This window comes from Tasmannia lanceolata, unplaced genomic scaffold (assembly GCF_043159265.1).
Source record: "Tasmannia lanceolata isolate RefF3 unplaced genomic scaffold, GAP_Taslan_0.1 ptg000015l, whole genome shotgun sequence".
Classification (NCBI taxonomy): Eukaryota; Viridiplantae; Streptophyta; class Magnoliopsida; order Canellales; family Winteraceae; genus Tasmannia; species Tasmannia lanceolata.
In genome coordinates, this window is record NW_027518692.1 from 47,508,501 (window position 1) to 47,530,594 (window position 22,094).

Here is a 22,094-nt window from a genome sequence, read left to right on the forward strand (position 1 = left end):
AAGCTAAACCGTTGATTTTTGTACGTAGTCTTACATGTAAGCAAGATTAACGGTCTAAAATACTCACCCAAAAATTGCTTATTAGGATTGATCCCATTGGCACTGATCTTAATTTTAGACACATAGGGGGTTGATTTAAGATATTTGGGGGTTGATTTATCACTCCCCATAGTGAAAATACCAGTGATCAATCAAGACCGTCCGATCGAGAGAGAGAGAGAGAGATCTTTTTAGTAAGCAAATCTCCACGTGCAAACTCTGGTTAACAAAACAAATCTCCGCGTCAAAACTAGGGTTTGTTAACGGCAAATGATTTGGGCAATGCAAAGTAGCCTATCACAGAAGAGTCCTTGTTCAGCAAGCAACATCAGGGAATGCTGGAATGAGGGGTGGAAATATCACGAATCCGACGGAACAGGGGTACTATCGATATTTCGTATAAAACTAGGGTTATTTAGTTCGTTCTTGCCCTTATTCTCCGCGCGGACCCATACCTCTTCCTGTTCTCCAACCTTTCTATTTTTCCTCTCTCCGTCCTTTTTCCATTTCCTTTTTTCTCTTACCCCTTAAGCCGTACCAGCCGAGCCGAGATCCATCTTAATAACTGAATAAAAGAGAACACTTGCATTGCGCCATCTCCCAAGCCTGCTTAATGGAGCCGCCCTCGTTTGCTAACTACGTTGCAAGCCATGAAAAGTGAGTCCCTCTCTTTCTCTCTCTCTCTCGTCATATTCCGATCCCGTTGAACCCTAATTTTCCTTGGATTTTAACTAGTCTATTTACAGGCTCTTTTTAAACTCTTGAAATTCCTTTTTCCGATCCTATTAAAACCCTAATTTTCCGTGGATTTTGACGAGTTTATTTACAGGATCTTTTTAGGATCGTCGACTCCGCAAGAATCGATTCACCAGAATCAGAAGCGGCATAAGGTGAAATCAATCAATTTTATCTGTAATTCTTTTTTTTGTTTGGAATTCAGAAAATCAGACAATTGGAATCTGCGACAGATTGTTACAAATAGTAGTTTTGTGGTTTTATAGTTTGTTTTGTTTTTTGTTTTTTTTATGTTGATCAGTTTTAGGTTTTGGTGTCTCAATTCTTAATTTTCTATTCCATTGTTTGATTACCGGGTTTGGATCACTGCAATTTGTGGTATCATTAAAAGAATCGTGACTTTTATAGGCAGTTTGTGTACATCGATTTTATAATCCATTATTGTAAAATCCAGTATTTTACAAGCTAAAACCTAGATTTTTTTTAAGCTAAAATCTTTATTGTACCAGACTGAGTGGTAACACATCTTATTTACGCATTCAAAATCCAGGTTTTAGATTTAAAATCTAGTTTTTAGCTTAAGAATTATAGTTTTTTGCTTGTAAAATCTATGATTTTACAATCTTGGATTATAAAGTCCATGTATCCAAACTGACCTTTAGAGAAAAATTACCGTAGGGTTGTAATTTATGTTACTCCTCTAGATGGGGTGGAAATAATAAAATAGTTTAGATATTTATAGTTTTTTTTTGAGAAAGATAGTTTAGATATTTGTAGTTTGTGGAGATTTCTCTCTAGTTGTTTGGTATGGGTAGGAGTGTTAGAGATAAAGGTTAAGGTGTCTAGATTAGCTTAGGCAGGAGTTTTAGAGGAAGTCTTTGAGAGGAAGTGGCAAGTGAATTTTCTATTTGGTATAAATAACATGTAATTAACCATTTTCAAATGAATGAAGAAATTTATCCCCAAAATTGTGTCTTTGGACACGAAGGAGGGCTGACCCTTTCATTGAAGTGGGTCAAGAGTTTGATCTTCCCTCTAAGAAGATCAATCACATTGCGAACCGATAAGGGTTCGTAACAATTTAGAAGTGAACTAGTTGCATTTGGTTCATGAGTAATTAGATTTTGATACTGTGAAGAATTCTGAACTCAGGTATCATCCTAGCACACCTCTACATTCTTTCATTCTTCGTGCTATATAAAATCCTAGAAATTCAAAATCCTGAGCAATAGCTGCTCTAAACTTCCTTTGAAAAATAAAACATTTTGTCAAACTTGATATTTGACCTGACTAGAAATTAGTTTTGTTCGAGTCAATGGTTAAGATTTCAAGCATCAAATATGCTAAGTTGTTAAAATTGGATTAAAAATGCAATCTCCATTTGGTTGTCTTCAATACTCTATGCTTGATCTGTCTCAACTTGTACCTAGGCACATAGTTGGCACAGGTGATGGGACTCATACTTGAACCCCGACAGTACCTGGTTAGTTCAGACAATTGGACACATTTGATATATCACATCTCATTGGAGTGCCGGGTATATGGGTGCCATTGTCTTGTACTAACCAAGTCAGTATATATGACCTGTTCACCATATCAGGCAATTGATTTCAGTTTTCTCTATAAATAATACTAATTGCAGAAAGGGAGATAAAATTAAGGTCGTGTTCTGATGGACATATGATGCTTTGCCTATGATTAGGAGACTAGTATTTATCTCATTTATAAGATGATAATAATTGTATAGTTTTACTATCTTTCAAATTACCTAGTTTCATTTTTGTTTATCTTGTACGTTTCTTATCTAATACTATATAATGATATATCTTTCAGTTTTTTTCATTCAACCGTGTAGATATGGCTTTATCTTAAGTTTGCTGTGGTTGCTGTGTCTGAGACTTCGTGTTATGTATGATAATGCCATAGTGGCAACGATGAATGCCCTTAGCAGAGGTCTAGGAACTTCTCTGAGTTTCATATTGTAGCGGTAGAGATGAAGGCCTCTGGGAGAGATTTGGGAGCCTGCCTTAAGTACATATGGTAGTGGTAGATGTGAAGGCCTTAGGAGAGGTCTTGCCTTCTGGGTTCTTTTATTGTATGGAATTTCCTGTGACAATATATGGTGCCATCTTAAGTAACTATACAATGAATGATTAATGAAAGACCCAGTCACCACAGCGGTTGTCATATGCTATATTTAATTTTTTTTAACTTCTTGCTCACTTTAGTACTAATCCACTGTTGAACAGATTGACAGAAGAGAGATGATGTTTTATTGGAGATGGGCTCTGGTACCTTAGTTGCACTTATAATTTTTTATTGTTTCTTGTTGATAGGTTTTCCTTGGAGTTCTTGAAACAATATTACGGTAGTCGATTTGGTATTGCTAAAAAAAGTTTTTTTTTTTTTTTTTTTTTTTTTTTTAAAGGAAAAATAGAACCAAGTCTATGCATGGATTGACGTTTTAATGAGCACTAGGATTTACCAAATTAATAGCCATTGGTACGGGCTTTATGGTCTAGACCTGAGCTAGTAAACATGATAGTTTTAGTTGCAAATTGTATTAAAAGTACACTTCACATTCACTATGATGTAACATCGGTGGTCAAAACCCATTTGTTTGGCCGCCTCCCATCGTTGGCAAGTGATTTTTCTTTCATGATTCATCTCAAGCTTTTAGTACCACGTCTCTTTTTTACTCTTGATTTTCCTTTGCTACCTGCTTACAAGCTCTGTCGATTCTTTCATTTTTTTTTTACCACTCGCAAGTGTATAGTGTTTCTTACTAGTTTCAAGTTTATATTGTATGTGTTGGCAGTAAGTGAGCATTGTAGCAACCACTGATCGTGTCTTATTTCTGGCATGTTCCATCTCATAGATTATTATGAATGAGTGCTAGTGTAATTGTTGATTTCTATTGGGCTCTCTCTCTCTCTCTCAATACAAATTTTCCTTTTCTCTTCTCAATTGATCTCCAATTTTTGTCTTCTCAATTATTTGTCGAATGTGATTCTTGTTAAACTTTATGATTATCTTCTCTAGTAACTTAAAAGTGCTACAAAATTCTTGATCAATATGACGTCTTTCTCAAACATTGATTCAATCTGGTAGGTTGTTCTTCATGACCTGATTGAAACTGATGATCCAGCTGGAACTGTGATCAATGAGGAGAAATATACCACAGGAAACAATAGTAACACAACAGTGGGATATGATGAGACTATGCAAAAGCAAATAAAGGTATGACCAACGATGACATGTTTAATGATGATTTTCCTTCCTCACAATTTGTGCACATTCCCAGTATTTAATGCTCATACCATGTGATACATGTAGATATAATATTATTGGAGTTTTCCAGGATGCTTTGGTGAAGGATCCAATGGGTTCTAAAACAGATCCTGAATTAGCAAGTGGTGCTTCTCTGAATCCTCTAGAAATTTCTGGGCCGGGCCCACAAGATTTAACCTATTTGGACGACATCTTTGATGGTTACTCTGATTCAATGGATATGGATGATGATGATATGGATGATGATATGGATGATGATATAGAGTCCAGTCTAGATGCTCAATTTGATGGCATAGACCTGCCTCCTGGGGTGGAGGGTTTCGTCCCTTGGCTGGAGCAGTCCACAAGTCCATGTCCTTTAAGGGTAGGTACTTCAAGCAGTTCAACAGTCACAGGCCACCCAAGTTATAGCAAGACATCAAAAGAAATTGAAGAAGAAATTATGAAAAAATATAGAGAATTTAAGCAATTCGATACTGTTCGTGATTATTCAGACCATCATTATACTAAATCACATCAGTCCAGCAAAGATAGCTCTAATGGAGTTTCTCTAACAGAGAAGGTGACTTTGTCCTGAAATGAACATTGTGTATTTCCTTTTCTTCTACATCACTCGTACAAATTACTTGCCCTAATGTTTTTTTATGGCAGGCACCAAAAGAATGGAAGAAGAAAATTCAACAAGAGTGGAAGATCCTGGAGAAAGACTTACCAGGTGAGCTTCTGTGATGTATATTTAACTTGTTCTGACTCCAATGAAATTTGGACGTATTATCTCTGTCCATTGGTTTTGACTTTTGATCGATATTATTGGGTGTGAACTGAACTTGCTGTGCTGATCAGAAAGCATAAATTTATTTGTAGTTTAAGTAGGAAAGTCAATTTTGTGAATGCGTAACACTCACCATAACTTATTGTGCAAATGTTTTTTGGTGATATGGTTGGATTTTTCGACTAATTTATTCCATGAAAGGGCAATTCCTGCTCCTATCCATTTAGTGAGCACGTGGCTAGTGCTTATGATAGAACGTATTGGGTTCTGGTCATGGATGTCTCATGTTTGAATGATGTGTGATTGTTTGGTGAAGTGCATCTTCTTTTTATCGGAAGCAGCCACCTAGATAGTTCTAGTGTTCTTTGTTATAGAAGGGCTGCTCTGTTCTTGCTTCCCTCACTATTTTATATTTGTTACTTATAGAACACATTGGGTTCTGGTCATGGATGTCTCATGTTTGAATGATGTGTGATTGTTTTGTGAAGTGCATTTTCTTTTTATCCGAAGCAGCCACCTAGATAGTTCTAGTGTTCTTTGTTATAGGAAGGCTGCTCTGTTCTTGCTTCCCTCACTATTGTATATTTGTTATGATTAAGCTTTTCTAATAATTGAGCTTTTCTCAAATCCTCCTTTTTTTCCCACCTTGGCAGAGACAATTTTCGTTAGATCTTATGAAGAGAGGATGGATTTTATGAGGGCTGTGATTGTTGGGGCAGCTGGAACTCCTTACCACGATGGCCTCTTCTTTTTTGACATTTTCTTTCCGCCCAACTATCCTGGCGTACCACCGGTATGCAATATTGATGGTGATATAATTATGATTTATGAGGAACTATGCGGTATTCATACATATTTTCCTAGGAAAAAATTGTGGCATTAAATTTAAGTGGGGTCTAGTGGTTTGGTGATCCACAGTTAATCTACTGTTGCCTACAATGAATGGTTTACTGTCCAAATCACCTTCATTGGACAATCCTAACACTCTGATTTTTTCAAGATTGTATACCATTGTTTTTCAACTTTATGAGCTATCCACTTTACGCCCGACAATCATAATGGTTAGGATTGTCCAGTGGAGAAGATTTTTGAGCCATGGCATATTTACTGTGGGCAACATCATTTGTTGGATGGATTCTCCCTATTTTTCGGGCGAATCCGACACATCGTTGTATAATTTAAAATGCGAATCCTTTATATTTCCCCTTTAAACGTGTTTTCTTCTTATATTTTTTATATATATAAAAGCATAACCTCGTACTCTTTTAATAAAAACTCTAGCTCCTCGACCCTCCACCCTTGAATATTAACCCCCATTTCTCCTCCTTTGACTCTCCTTCTTTGACTCTCTTCAAAATTTTATTTTATTTAATAAAATTTATCGAATCCACGAATCCTACTTTTTGGGGTTTGCCGAATCCGACACCTCGACTCCATGTCTGATTCCGACACGAATTCGGATCCATGCAACACAGGCACCAACACTTGAATGATTTTAATCACTGAAAAAGTGGTCCCTACCTGTACGTCTACCTGTCCTTAGTTGTCATCCGAAAGATAATGACCAGACATCATATAATTTCTCTGTAATTATATAGTAATTATATATAATTGTATGCATTTCTGTATCTTAAATGGTACAGCTTGTGACTTGAAATGTGTCATGCAGAAAGTACACTACCATTCTGGTGGCCTTCGACTGAACCCTAACCTGTATGCTGGGGGGAAGGTCTGCCTTAGTCTTTTGAATACTTGGAATGGCAAAACATGCGAGAGGTGGACCCCGGGGAAATCGACAATGCTACAAGTCTTGGTTTCTATCCAAGGCTTGGTTCTGAATGCCAAGCCCTATTTTAATGAGCCAGGATTTGCGGGGGCGGAAGGTACACCTGATGGGGAGAAGAAATCACTGGCTTACAATGAGGATGCATTTTTACTGTCCCTCAGGACAATGCTCTACACACTACAGAGGCCACCAAAGGTACGATTGCAGCCTCGTCAATGTATTTTTTAATCTTTTCAACTCGAGTTTCTTAAATCATTCAGGACCATGTTACAGAGATTATTCTAAGGGTGGCTGTTTGGATTCGTGGATTTTAGAATCCAGGTTTTAGTTTGAAGGCGGTGTAAAATTCTGGATTTTACAATCCATTATCCTGGATTTTAAGTAAGAAATCCAGGTTTTAGAAATCGCTCCCCCATCCAGAGATTTTTAGTTTTTTTTTTTGAATGGTAGCAGATTTCATTCATAAAAGTCTGAGATTTCTAAAACCTGGAAACACAGGATGATCTCCTACTCTCTCGCTCAATGGAAAGAAGGGCGAGAAATCACAAAACCACAAATGGTCTCCTCTCGTCTCCCATCCAGGACTTAGGAAATCTAAGATTCTAAAATCCGCGTATCCAAACAGCCCCTAAATGGCTTAAGTACCCATGTCGGAGACGTGTTGGATTCCATTACTTTAGGATTCTCCGCAACACTTCTAAATCTCTTATATATATATATATATATATATATATATATATATAGAGAGAGAGAGAGAGAGAGAGAGAGAGAGAGAGAGAGGAAACTGTTGGTGTGCTTAAGCTCACCAAGCTTATGGTGCGCCTAAGCACCCAATCACATGGGTCCCACATTTTCTGTGGTGATCCAAACCATTCATTTGCAAGGCCCTATCGTAGATAGGGGGTGTACCAAAAATCAGCTCCATAGGGTCATCCTAACCCCTCCATTTGTGGAGGACAAAAATGGGCAGATTTGTGGACAAACAATGTCTGTCCATTTTGACCTCCACAAATGGATGGGTTAGGATGATCCTATGGAGCTGATTTTTGGTACACCCCCCATCTATGTAAGGGCCTTTCAAATGAATGCTTTGGATCATCCTAACAAAGTGGGCCCCCATGTGATTGGGCGCTTAAGCGCACCATAAGCTTGGTGAGCTTAAGCGCACCAACAGTTTCCTCTATATATATATATATATATTCCTGGATACTAAAAAGAGGGTGGCCCAGTGCACGAGGCTCCTGCCATTGCGGGGTCTGACAAGGGCCAGATGTACGCACCCTTACCCCCCCTACTTTGCAGAGAGGCTGTTTCCGTGACTCGAACCCATGACCACCAGGTCACAATGGAGCAACCTTACCGTTGCGCCAAGGCTCGTCCTCTGGATACTACTACCACAAATTTATAATCACCGCATGTTTTGAGTTTTATCTATGCTAATACTCAGTTTTTATATAAAAATAAAATATTATAGGCTATTGATGTTTGCACTCCCATGCTCTGATAATTCCACTAACTCATCTTGTCATTTCTTTTTTAATTGGTTTCTGAGAGTTTTTTTTGGAAACTGTGATAATTCTTTATAGCTGTTTAAATAAAAAAAAAGAAAGATAAGCTGATTTTGTACAATTAGTGCAAATATCAGTAGCTATATTATATTTACTTAATCTATTAAAATTTTTAATATATTACTTGTTATAACCTCATTATTATCTAAAAATAAATAAAATTTGAGTATTGATTAAAGCATTTTTGGAGAATCCACGAATCTTTCTTTCCGAGGTTTGCTGAATCCGACACTCTATACCCATGTCTGATTCTGCCACTCGTACCCATACTCATGCAACATGGGTTTATGAACTTAACACTCATAATTCCTTTTCCATTACTCCATATGTCCATCTATCCGAATTCCTTGATCGCATTTTCCACTGTTTGGTTTTGCAGCATTTTGAGGACTTTGTCACAGGACATTTCTACCAGCATGCACACCCTGTTCTACAGTCTGTTAAAGCATACATGAAAGGTGCTCAGGTTGGGGGCTGCCTTGGTGAAGGGCAGGACATAAAAGTGGATGACAAGAACTGCTACTCAAAATTCAAGACCACGCTGGGTGAGCTCTTCCCAAAGCTCTTGGTGGCGTTTACTGATAATGGGGCCGATTGTCGGGAATTTATTGAACAGAAACCCAAATCAGAAGTTAAGACTGTGCTAAAGCTGTGTCCTCAAAATGTAGGATTCTGCTAAAGCTGTGTCCTCAAAATTTAGGACCATGGTGCCCGCTGAAGGAGAGACTAATGTAAGTCCTTTTGCATACATGACTAATTAGGCTTACCTTTTCCTTTTCTATGAAATAGATTCAACTGGCCTAATAGCATGATTATTTGTTCACTTTTTTTTATTTAAATAGGATATTTAGATGTGTAGATATGCTATATATTGCGAATGGTTATAATTTTGTAGGACAATGCAAGTTTTTTTATATTTATTTGAGTAGTTATATGAATCACCTTCCAAAATGTGTTATTCCTTTCCCAATTCTGTAATATTTGATTTGTTGATTCTCCACGAGGTGGGAAGAGTAGGTGTTATAGGTATCTCATTAGAGGCTGGGTACCAAAAATTTGTCCAAATGACGAGAATTTCTACACTAACAATGTTACTGTGGCTAGGGTTAAACCGCAGCAGGGTGTGTTTGGATTGCCAGAAACAGGTGCTGGATTTGGCATCTTATTCTGATTCTGCTCATGTGTTTTGTTAAAAAAAAAAAAAAAAGTGAATGGAATCAGGGGGTGGAAATGACACTAGGGCGGAATTAAAGGGGGAAAGGGCTTGAATATATTTCCTGCTCAAAGAGGTGGTATTCTGTTTCCCCTCCCATCGGAAAGAAATTTACAATGTAATTTTTTGTGAATTAAAAATTTATTTTATTTTAAATTTAAACTTAGCCTAAGATTTTTTTGACTAAATTCTATTCAATCGGTACACTACAATTCAATTGGTATACTAAATGAGAAACCATATTTAAATGAAACTGGATATGATAAACACAGATAAGAGGGCTCAACATTCGTACTAGATGAGGAGATTTTATATGGTGTAAGGGCTTACAACAATACGGTAGGGTTACCGCCCTTCATATTTGATCCAACAGCAGCAGTACAAAGGCCTTATTGTTGTAAGCCCTTACACCATATAATTTCTCATCGAAAGAAGAGATTGTATATGATGTGTGGCTGTATAAACCAGTATTTTTCAAAAAGTGATCTAAACCATCCATTTGTTGGGCCACAGCGTAAATAGATTTGGACAGTTTGATTCATCTTATGGAGTGGGCCATGCTGTACTTTTTTTTAAAAAAAATACTGGTTTATACGGGCACACCTCGTATAAAATCTCGATAAAGAATTCTACAAATTATGAAATGATTTCTGCTGGATAATGTAGGTCTTGGGATTGAACCCACGACCTAAGGTTAAGATATATAATGTCTCAACCGCTTGGCTAATTCCTGCTTGATATGATAAAGAATTCTACAAGTAATGAAATGAATTCGTTTTGTTTGGAGAAAATCTGATAGGACATACTTTCGAATGAAGGGCTATGATAATCTGATGAGCCACAGTTGTGACAGCTGAGAAGATTGACAGACCCGATCACTACGCATGTGGCAATGGCCCCATGTTCCTCCTTAATAAAAACAGATAATTGCCTAAATACTATTTTCATGTAATCTTCTATGCAGTCTTATTTGTAAATAGTGGTTATAGAGGAATGCTTCAGTACATACTACACATGTTGGATGTTAAGAATGCATGATTGGTGTAATTTTTGGGACATAGAAGATACTCAGTGGGGCTTATCGAATGAATGGTTCAGATCGTCCCTAACTGAAGAATTCCTCATTGCATTACACAAGAAGAGGATATTAGTTCAATGATTTAGTGCAACTTGTCTGAACTAAATTTTATTCTTTCCGCCCCCACCCGCTGGTGGGCCATCCTAATAAAATTGCACCAACAAGGTGATCACAACCATCCACATGGTAGTCTAAAAATGGAAGGTTAAAAAATGATATTCCGATGCGGATGTCCATGGCACAATCGATAATCTCTCTGATCGAATCTCTTACATCTTATTGATAGCGGAAATGGATGGTTTGATCACTCATCTGGAATATCTATACAGTAGAATGGACACGTGTATGAAAATCGGATGATCCTAACCGTCAAATTTCCTCATACAGTTGTCTACTAGATCGATAATCCCATAACCAATCACACATCCCATGAGAGGTTGGGGTATTAATGTTAGAAAGTGTAAACTAAACTGACTTGTTAATTAATTAATTAACTCTTTTTTTTTAAATTGACAATTTTATTAATACTATGAAGATTACATTGGGGATCAGGGGTTCCTACTTGCATTACATATAATCAATTAAGGGTGCCTAGGAGCATGCTCCTAGACCAGTAAAAAGCCAAAAAAAGATCTTCTAGGTCAACTACTACAATGAGTTCTATACTTCTATGCGTTGCCACCCTGTCGAATACCTATTTCACTTACCTTTTGAATTCTTCATCTACTACCGCAGCTGAAAATGCCTTCACCATTCCCCATTCCTTTACTTTACATTGCACAATGGTCTCATTTGAAAGTGTCATATATGTGGGCCCCATCAAATCATAGTTATGACTTGCCATGTTACTCAGACTGCTTCACCACTTTTTTTTAAATCCCGCTCAAAGGCCTAAAGCTATTATGCGCCTCTAACCGTGCACGATATCCAATCCATCGAATCCGATCATCAACGGCCTCCTCCTTGCGCCACTGCCCGTTTCGAAGATCCTCATTAAACCTCCAAGCCAAAAATCCTAATCTAACCCTAGAGGTTACCATTTTTTACCATAATTTCTTCCTCTTCAGCTTCACTAAAACCTAAAATCCTATCCTTATTTTCACCTAATCCTAGAGCCCACCATTGTTCACCCTAATCCTACCCTTCTAGTCCCAACCTTTCACCTCGATCAAGCCCCATCTTTACCCTCCACATCCAACATCTTCATCCCCCCCCCCCCGAATCCGGCTACCCTTTTTCACACTCTTGCCACGTTCACCACTTCCGACAACTCATCAGCCCACTTTCTCCATCCATCCAACCCAGATCCGATCATTTTCCCAATAAATTCGGCCCACTCAGACCCAGATCTGCCCAACTCCAGGCATCATCCGGCCACTAACACCTCATTTGCCCATCAAGGGAGAGAAAGGGAAAGATCAAAAAATAGGAAAGATAGATTTAAGAGAAAGAGAGATCAGAGAGAGGGGAGGGGGAAAAACAAAAAGAGAGAGAATATGAAGAAATCAGAAAAGTGAAAGAAAAAAGAGATATCAGGAAAGAAGAGAGGGAGATCGATCGAAGAGAGAAAGATCAGCGAGAGATGGGAGAGAGAAAGAAGAGAGAGGGAGAGACAGAAGAGAGAGGGAGAGACAAAAGAGACGAGAGAGAGAGACAGAAGAGAGAGGGAGAGACAAAAGAGACGAGAGAGAGAGAGAGAGAGAGAGAGAGAGAGAGAGAGAGAGAGAGAGAGAGAGAAGAGACGAGAGAGATGAAATTGGGACACGAGAGAGAGAGAGAGAGAGAGAGAGAGAGAGAGAGAAGAGAACGTCTCCCTCCCTAGGGTTTCCATCGATATAGGGAGGGAGCTCCAAAATCACTTTTTTCCGCCTCATGGTGCTATTAATTAATTAACTTTTGTAATGTCTAATTGGTGAAGATGACTTTTGATCCAGACCGCCCAATCAGTAGGCCGCAGCTTGGACCGCTTATCAAATCTAACCATTCAATCAGAAAGAGGTTGAAAGTTGATGGTCCAATTGCATTTTTATTCAACAAGGAAAATGCTAAAAAGAAATGAATTGTTATGTTCCTTCCAAACTGGCCCCCACTTCTTCTGATACTTGATCAGATCTGTTGATCTGACTGGAAACTATAATCTTGCCAAATGTCGTTGAGATCACCCTGATCAGATGATCGTAGGTTCTTGATCCATCAAGTCTCATTTATAGGGTACTTCCTATAAAATCTAAACCATTGTTTTTCCTAGTCTTGTATCTTACGCACGGGATTTCCGTTCCTAATGGGATCAATACTACTTGATTCACCTCATAGCTCACTCATTCTACAGAGGGAAGTGATATACTCTCCCTCTTATCTTTTCTAACTTGGGACAACCACCTATATGGCTACTCTTTTACACTTGGAAGGGGCTGTCCTAGGTAAAAAGGCATGCACATGCGGCCCAAAAATACAGTGGGGCCACATTATTTGAGTGATCCAAACCATTCATTTATTGAGCCTTGACGTAGATAGGGTTTGCACATAAAATCTTATTCATAGGATGATCCTATTCGTAGAGATTTCTATACTGGACCGTCCATTTTAAACCTGTACAAATCGATGGTGGCTGATAGGCAGTCACATAGGCTCAGGTTTTGTTTTATCCATTTAATTCATCCGAGGTGGCTACACTATCATGCAACAGCCCTTCTGAGAAATGTCTTCTGCGATGGTCTCTAGCAAATCCCTATTTATAAATATAAATCCCAGTTACAACCGCTTCTTATAAGACTCCTACCCAAGCTAATCTAGATAACCCTAATCGCTAAGACTCCTGTCTATATCAGAAACTGTGATTTAAAATTAAACAAAACATAAACTAATTTATAATACCTAAGTGGGACCCATATAAAGCACGTAACACTCTTCCCTTTCCCATCTATTCATTACCGCGATTTCCCCATTTTCGTAGCTTCTCGTCTCGTCTCTCTTAATGGAGTCACCGGCTAAATGCGTCACCGGTAACTCAAAGTGAGTCTCTTTTTTCCCTCTCTCTGTCTATCTGTGTTTCTCTCATAGTCATCGGGGGTCCGATTTTCTACCTGTTCTGACGGTTTCCGGTACATGATTCAGAAGGCGTTTCTTCACGCCATCTGCTTCTTCACAGGAATCAATTCACAGGAAATGGAAGCGGAATCAGAATCGGGTATTGTTCTGTCTGAAGTGCCCTTATTTTGTTTTGTGCAATATCTAATGGATTTACCCCTTTGATGAATCTCCTATATTACCCTGCATCTCCTCTTGAACTCACCAAACACTAGCCTACTGCTGAAATTTGAAACCCATGAGAAACATATACGAAAGGAATGGAGACAGGATGGCAGGAATACCTAGAAAATCACACCTCATAGCACCTTACCTCAAACCCTACGAACGGAAAAAAAAAAAAAAAAAACCTACATAATTCGAATGGTAGGAATACATAGAAAATCACACCTCATAGCACCCCTAGCCAATCTAGGGACGTCTCTCCATTGATAGAACGTGCTATTACCTTTATTGTCCCATGCAAAATTTGCAAGGGAGTCAACTACCTTTAGCCTCTCTATATTGATGAGATTTCCTTGGCTTGATATCTAGAAGAAGATCTTGAAGTTCCTGCCAGTAATATATAATAGACCATGGTGGATCCTTCTTGGTATTAATCACATCTATTAGCACTTTCTATAATGTTTCTAATATGTTTCCTAAGACGTTTCTCTATGCATTTCTCGTATGATTTTCTATTGCTTCCTCATTTCTCATTTCTCCTCTGTCCTTTCGTGTTTCCTTCCTTTTCGTATTTCACTTTCTGAATTTGTTTTCCAACCTAGTAACTATGAGTGATAAGTAGCATGCAGTTTTTTTTTTTTTTTTTTTTAATTAATGATGGTAAATTTGATTAATAAAGATGAGAGGAAGCTACAGGACCGAGGTGGTCGGAAAAGGGAAACAAGAGAAAAAAACTGAAAAGTAGAGAACAGGACAAAACAAGATTAGAGGATGGAAATCAAACAGCTCTAGCCTATCTATGTCCACCCAATGTGGGCCAGCCGGTTAGCCACTGATTTGATGGAAGTAAACCTAGTGCCCCTCCAGACGATCATGAATCTCCTCAATAAATTCCACAGGCCTCCAGGGGAAGGGCTTCTCCCTTCAAGCCACCTGATGACTTTGAGGGAATGTTAGTTGTTGGTTTCAATGAGGAGCTTTGTTTTGTTTTCGTTAAGTTATATAAAGTTCACAAACATTCTGATTCATGAATGAAATATTCGAGAGCTTTGGAGCCTCATCTTTGCCATGTGGATTCCTAGAGATCAAGGGTTGATTCTTTGGTAAAGCGTGTGATCTTTCATTGGTGGATTCCTAGATACCATTGATGGATTCCTTTATTAACACGTATTCCCAACTTTCCTTATTCCTTTCACACTTTATCTCAATTGCTCTAAATATTCCCTCTTAAATTTCCTTCTCCCTTGACGTTTTCCAATTATTGATTGCCATTATCATTTGTTTTTCTTTATTTCAAATCTTGATTCTTGCTTCTTTTTTCTTGGTTCTTCCTTCTTGATTCTTGGTTCTTGGCTCTTGACTTCTTAAATTTGAAACATATCATATAGTTGTGTTTCTTGAATCTAAAACCTTTTTTTCTTGATTATGAAATCGGAGATTCATACCCAACAGCCATTTCGTGTTCTTTATTCATTCCCTTTGAATTTCCGTACTTCAATCCCGTATGTCTATGAATTCTGCGGCATAGTACTATGGTTTTGGAAAACTTTTCTTTTCTTTTTTTCTTTTTTTTGAATGGCTATGGTTTTGAAAAAGTTTAGAGAAATTGGGTTCTTAATTAGCAAATTTCCATAATTAGGTTTTTGGTTGTTGGGATTTGTGAAGTTTTCGATTAAGACTTTCATATGTAAGCTAATTTCTCAATGTAAAGACACTTTTTACTGTTTATACTTCATTTCAATTTATTTATTCATTTTTGCTTCTTAGGGCTGTACAAACAGATCTACTTAGTGTTCGCTTTATTTTCTGTTCTCATGTTTTCTGTTGGCTATTGCATGAATTTCTGCAAATATGCCAAAGTTCATCTAGCCTTGCTGAATTGTGTTGGACTTCATTGAAAAACAGTTGAACCGATTTCATGTTTCAATAGCGTGAGGAAGATTGTAAAGTTTTTTTTATTTTATTATCCATTTAATGCAAACTATATGTTTCTCTCCTCAATTGATCTCCAGTCTTTATCCTCCTGATATTTTTCCTGTGTGAATATTTTGATACTTGGTAGTAACTTTGAGAGCACTAGAAACATGAGCAATGCAATGTTTGCTGATGATTTTCCTTGCTCACAACTTGTGTACATTTGCGGGGTTTAATTCTCCTACTATCTGATATATGTGATGTGGGCATTATTATATTGGTTTTTTCTAGGATGATTTGGCCTTGGATCTTATGGATTCTAAAGAAGGTTCTGGGTTGGCAACTGGTGCTTCTCTGAATACTCTAAAAAATTTTGGGCCGCGCTCCAAGTATTTAAGCAATTTTGATAAATACTACGATGGTTATTCTGATGTAGCGGATATGGGTAATGATTTTGAGTTAAGTTTGGGTCCTCAATTCACTGCTGTACACCAGCCTCCGTGGGTGGGGGTTACTATTCCTTGTCTGCGGAAGTCTGGAAATGAGAAGCCAAGTTTGGGAACTTCAGGCGCGAGCAGTTCAAAAGTACAAAGGCAGCCAAGTTCAAGCAAGCAAAAGGAAGAGAGTAAAGATAAAATTCTGATGAAATTTAGATTGTTTAAGCGATTTGATACTGTTTGCGATTATTCAGATCATTACAATGCCATATCTCATCAGTCAAGCAGAAATACCTTCCAAGGAGGTTCTTTCGCAAAGGTGACTAAATTCTGAAAAGCATTTCATGCATTTCTCTTTTCTTTCTTTTTTTGATTTTCAGGTAGTTAAATTACTTGTCCTAATGTGTCTTTTATAACAGTCACCAATCAACTGGAGCTTAGGAACTGGATCCACCCACTTACAAAAGTTCTCTGAACCTTTTCAAAAAAAACATAAGTACTCTGAACTGCCCCCCACGATGTACGAGTTGCAAACCAACATGTACCCCCCCTATGCTCCCTCTCGAGCTGCCCCCCACAATGTACCAGTTGCAAACCAACATGTACGCCCCTATGCTCCCTCTTTCGTCACCGACCCTACCTCCTCTCCCACCCCCATTCTCACCTCTGGTGCTCCCACCACGGTCGCAGCCTTTGCTCCCACCTCTGTTCCCACCTCGGCTCCCACCTCTGCAACCACTTGCAGCCCTGGGTCCTAAACAATGGGCAAAGAAAATTCAGCAAGAGTGGAAGATCCTGGAGAACAATTTACCAGGTGATTGTCTGTTGCTTTCTTTAACTTGTTGCGTAACTTTACAACGTGGGAATTTTAACCTTTATCCCATTTGTAACGACCCGATTTCCGTCGAGTCGCTACGAGCAAAAGAACGCAAAAATCATGGAAATATTTTTTTTTTTAAGCAGCAACCACGATAGAATCTTATTCCAACTTAAATATGTCTTACCCATAACAATTTCAATACTCATACTTCAAAAGAAAAGCAAAGTTTTAAATCCACAAAGTCCAAGCTAAATAAAATCTTGATAGAAATAAAAAGGTAAATGACGCAGGACGTCAAAATGCAAAGACTCCAGAAACGAACTCTCTGATCACACAGTCCCTTATCCCAAGGTTCCTTCATTTGCAAATGCTCCGCCATCTAACGCCTCAACCCCTGTGGTGGAGTAAACAACGTCAGAGCAGGGTCCTCCAGAGACCAAGCAGAGTAAGAGAGACAATATAAAAAGTACAGGCAATATAATCCAGATCCTCAGCAATATATAGCAACAATAATAAAAACTGGAAAGGAAATACGCTATTGATTGCAGTATAAATAACAGAAGTGACAATAATCCAAATTTATACTATGTATGCAACGATTATATAAATTGAGACAGCACATTCCCCAGGTACATCCGGCTTTTCCCCACTTTATTTTTCTGTCAGTTCTTTTCTGACTTTCCCATTTTTTTTTCTTTTTGCCGGTGTCCTTGCCGCACGACTACCCACTACCCCTGTCTAAAGGTAGTGGCGTTATGGACTCGGATTTCGGTCTCGCATTTAATGCCGAGCCGTTTCGGGGATACTATCCCTTTTGGATGGTTTGCCAACGAAAGGCTGTACACGCTTCTCGCGTTGGCCTTTGGACCTTAGGTCCCAGGATGATACCACCACACCCTTAATTTCCCCTTCACTCTCCCCAATGTATGATATGCAATTAAGAATTTAAGTACATTACCTTTGCCTTCCTTCCTGCATTACTTCGCATAAGATTTTAGAACAAATCATTTTTCATTTCAATTCATTTGATTCCAGCCAAGCAAGTATAAATTAACTAAGCAGGTATTAATAAGGCAAAATTTATAAGTAGAGCTACATTGCATAGACAAGTTATATTGAAAACTATTACAAGGCAAGGTCTAGCTGTCACCTGCCTTCTTTTATTTTTTAAACCCGGAGATGTGTGAGATTAAGATGGCCCCTTTATGTGGGAGAGGGAAGTAGTAGGCCTGTAGATCAATTATTTAAAAAAAATATTATAAACGTCACTGATGAGATTTTAACCCTACATAAAATTACATAAAATTTGCACTAAGAGGGCTGCTAGCGTAGAATTGATTTATTGAAATTTTATACAAGAAAAGTCATTTTGTAGAATTTATTAGGAACTGATAAAACTGTGTATTACCACTTTTTAGGAAATTAAAAGTCCTTTATATAGGTTTTATTTGTGACCAAAAATACAAAAATGCAGGAACAGACGTATGTCTTATTTTTATTTATTTTTTTAAGAAAAAAAAATGAATAAACAAATAGGGGGGTGTCTCAAGGTAAAAACGAAGGGCAAAAGCATGTATATATTTCGTTCTTTATTTTCCCCCTTTCTGCATCTTGTTTTTCTTCTTTACAGCAGTCTTCTTTTCTTTTAACATAGATGAGGGTTTTTGCAGGTTGAAATCGTGAGGTTTGGCACGGAAAAATCGTGAAACGAGATGGGTAATGTATAAATCATTTATTTATTTTCCTTTTTGTATCTTGCTTTGTTAGTTGTAGAAACCCTAAATTCGTTTTAACGTAGATGCGGTTTTCTGCAGGTTTTTGGAGCTTGATATATAGGGCAAGGCAAAATCGTGAAATTGAAATGGGTTTTACAGAATAATAAGAAGGGTTTCATCGCATACACAGTTTTGGGGATGAAATTCCATGATTTCAAAAATTTGATGAAGAAGATGCAAGGGATTTCAAGAAATTAAAAAAAATCAACATACCTCTCGGTGGCGATGAATGGGGAAAACGAAGAATCAAGATGGGATTCTCGTCCAAGAACCGTCCAAGCCTCTCTTTTCTTCCTCTCTCTCTCACTGTATTCTTTCCCCTCTTCTTCTCTTGATTTTGCTCTTAACAATGAGGTATGTAATTGATTTGGGTGGGATTTTTATGTATTTCTAAGCAAGGATGGATGTTACCACAAAATAAATTCGATCCATAAAGAAATCTTCCGTTTTGCCCATATTTTTCTAAAATTTTGAGATCGTGATTTCCTTCCTCATAATTTCCAACGGTTTTTCCTTTTAATTGATACTAGCCTTTTTAATTTAGTCATCAAATGCCCCTAATTACTTCCCTTAATTATGAATAATGAACAGCTTAATGCAGTTTTTAGATTTAATTTTAGATTTAATGAGGGTAGTCTTTACACCATTGGTTCTGACCTAGATTATTGATTTGTCATGCTGATCAGAGTGCATATATTGACGGGAAATTATATCAACACAACCATGTTTTAATAATTGCATGAGCGTATCTTGTCTTTTCTTTTTTAATTGTCTTGTGAGAGCTTTTTGGGAACTGTAATAACCTTTGACAGCTCTTTAAATAACTAGAGACAAGATGGGTTAGTGCAAATATCAAAACATGGTTGTGCGTTAATGAATACATATGGCGGCATAAATTCATGTGGAGATGTTTTTTAGGGATATGGCTGGATATTTTTGGGGCTTGGTCCATTAGAGAGCAATTCCTGCTCCTAAGTTGTCTCCTACTAGAGCACTTGCCTATGTTGTATCCTACTAGAGCAGTTGCCTAGTTTTGATGACAAACATGTTTAGGTTGTGGTCATGGCTGTTTCAAGCATGTTGTGAAGTGCATTTCTAACCATATTTACCGGAAACTTCCTAGTTGGATGGGAAGCTCGCTTCGGAATCTATGTTCTTCTCGCTTCTCAAATTTAGGGGAAGAAGCTTCCTATGTATTTCCTCTTAATTAAGTGTACGCTTTCTACTTAGGCGTAAGTGTTTGCATTTTTTTTTTTTTGAATGGAAATTAAGAGAATGCATTTATAACTTGCAAACTCATGTTAAGTTTTAAATGAAAATTATATGGATTATTTTCCAAAAAACTTAACATAAAAATAAGACATGTGAAATTGTAAATTTCCTAAAACTTATCATTCTAATTAGTTGAGAAGTATTTTTTTTCAACTTGTAATCGTTACCTATATTAATCCTTCGTCCATAACCTACTAAAATCATACTCTTTCTATGTACTTCGTATTTTCTAACATGGGGCTTCTTACGTACTTCATGTTGACTTACAATGATGATGCTTCTTCCCACACATTTTCTCTTTACTTTCTTTAGGACTTCTCGCTTCCCCCTTTTTCTCTTTTCTAGACCCCTTGCTTCCAGCATTGCTTCTCGCACTCGCTTTCCAACCTGGCAACTATGTTTTTAACTACCGGAGGCACGCATCTAAAGCTTTCCATATGTTCCATTTTCTTGAAAACTTCTTTGATCTTGCTAAAGATATTTGTTGTTGTTCCTACATTGTTGATGAGAGGTCATAACTTATATTCAAGCTTGTCTTGATCTTCTATTTCTTTTCAATTTGACAGAGTCGATATTTGTTAGAGTTTATGAAGAGAGGAGGGATCTTCTGAGGGCTGTCATTGTAGGAGCGGCAGGAACTCCTTACCATGATGGCCTCTTTTTCTTCGACATTTCCTTTCCTTCCAGCTATCCTAACCAACCGCCGGTATGTGATTGATGGCAACTTAATTTATGTATTATGTAGTTCTATATTTCATGATAGATGTGATGATTTGAGAATTGCTACTAAAATGACATGTGCAGGTTGTATACTACCACTCTGGCGGCCTTGGACTGAATCCAAACTTGTATACAGACGGGAGCGTCTGCCTTAGTCTTCTGAATACTTGGTTTGGAGACAGAGACGAGCAGTGGACCCCAGGGAAGTCGACAATTCTACAGGTCCTGATTTCCATCCAAGCCCTAGTGCTGAATGCAAAGCCCTATTTTAATGAGCCTGGATGTGCAAGTACAGTGGGTACTCCTATTGGGGAGAAGATATCCCTAGCTTACAATGAGAAAACATTTCTGTTATCCTGCAAGACTATGCTATACACACTGCAAAGGCCACCAAAGGTAAAACTGTAGCTCCATCAAAATTTTGTTGTCCTTTTGCAGTGCTCCTTGATCCTCATATGAAAGACTTGTTCTTCTACGCTTCTCTGAGAACTTCACGATTCCCATCGTAGTATGAGCCTATCCATGTTACATGGATTCTTCTGAATGGGTGAAGTATCCATGTTGGATACATCTCGGATTCCAATACTTTAGGATTCATTGAGACACTTTTAGATCTGTTTTATCTGTTTTTTTTTTCTCAACACTTACATGTTTTGAGTTTTACCTGTTACCATCAATTTTACCCGTCCTGATAGTAAGTTTCTTGAGTGAAAATGAAATATTATACCCACTTAATCTATTAAAATTTGTAATATATTACTTGTTATAGCCATATTTATGTAAATTGTTTTAAAAAGAATTGTTCTTTTTAGAGTTTTGCTGCATCCGTATTGATGCAGCAGAGGAGCCTATCTACCCGAATTTCTTGATCACACAAGCCATCTCCAATTGGTTTTTTTTTTTTTTTTGGCAGCATTTCAAGGACTTTGTTGTGGGACATTTCCTCCAACGTGCGCATGCTATTTTAGAGGCTTCTAAAGCATACATGGATGGTGCTCAGGTTGGCTGTCTTGTTAATGGAGTGAAGGATGTTAAAAAGGGTGACAAGAGCTGCTCCTCAGATTTTAAGAATTCATTGGGCCAGCTCTTCCCGAAGCTCCTCGCCGCATTTGCTGATAATGGAGCCGATTGCCGACAGTCTCTCAATCATAAAGTGTTCAGCTGATGCCCAAACTGTGCTAAAGCTGAATGCTGAAAATTTTGAACCATGAAGCCTAAGTGGAGGCTTAATTAAGTTTTCTATACAGACATTTCATTTATCTTTCACTGCCTGTGAATTACATTTGATAAATTATGAAGATACAGTTATATACTCTTAACAAATCCTATGTATACCGTAAATAGGATGGGTACATAGGATGAGCATTGCCATGATTTTATGGCTGGACTTTGCAAGTGTTCATAATGGGTTTAGGTAGTCTA

At 37.8% G+C, this 22,094-nt stretch overlaps 1 protein-coding gene across 1 annotated transcript; it reads left to right on the top strand.

Annotated features, from left to right (window-relative positions):
* The first annotated feature begins 466 nt into the window (after positions 1-466).
* On the top strand, positions 467-22,094 carry LOC143892034 (uncharacterized). The gene is made up of 13 exons (XM_077396511.1): positions 467-696; positions 869-929; positions 3,886-4,014; positions 4,136-4,627; positions 4,717-4,780; positions 5,491-5,630; positions 6,507-6,818; positions 8,571-8,867; positions 15,940-16,404; positions 16,527-16,899; positions 20,519-20,658; positions 20,757-21,068; positions 21,586-22,094. Exons 1-13 carry the CDS (start codon positions 653-655, stop codon positions 21,835-21,837), a joined length of 3,081 nt encoding a protein of 1,026 aa, XP_077252626.1. The 5' UTR covers positions 467-652; the 3' UTR covers positions 21,838-22,094.

Coding starts and splice junctions, on each gene's coding strand:
- LOC143892034 (XM_077396511.1), top strand. CDS start 653: ATGGAGCCGCCCTCGTTTGCTAACTACGTTGCAAGCCATGAAAA. Junction 4,015..4,135: donor CTATGCAAAAGCAAATAAAG/GTATGACCAACG, acceptor GGAGTTTTCCAG/GATGCTTTGGTGAAGGATCC. Junction 5,631..6,506: donor ACTATCCTGGCGTACCACCG/GTATGCAATATT, acceptor TGTGTCATGCAG/AAAGTACACTACCATTCTGG.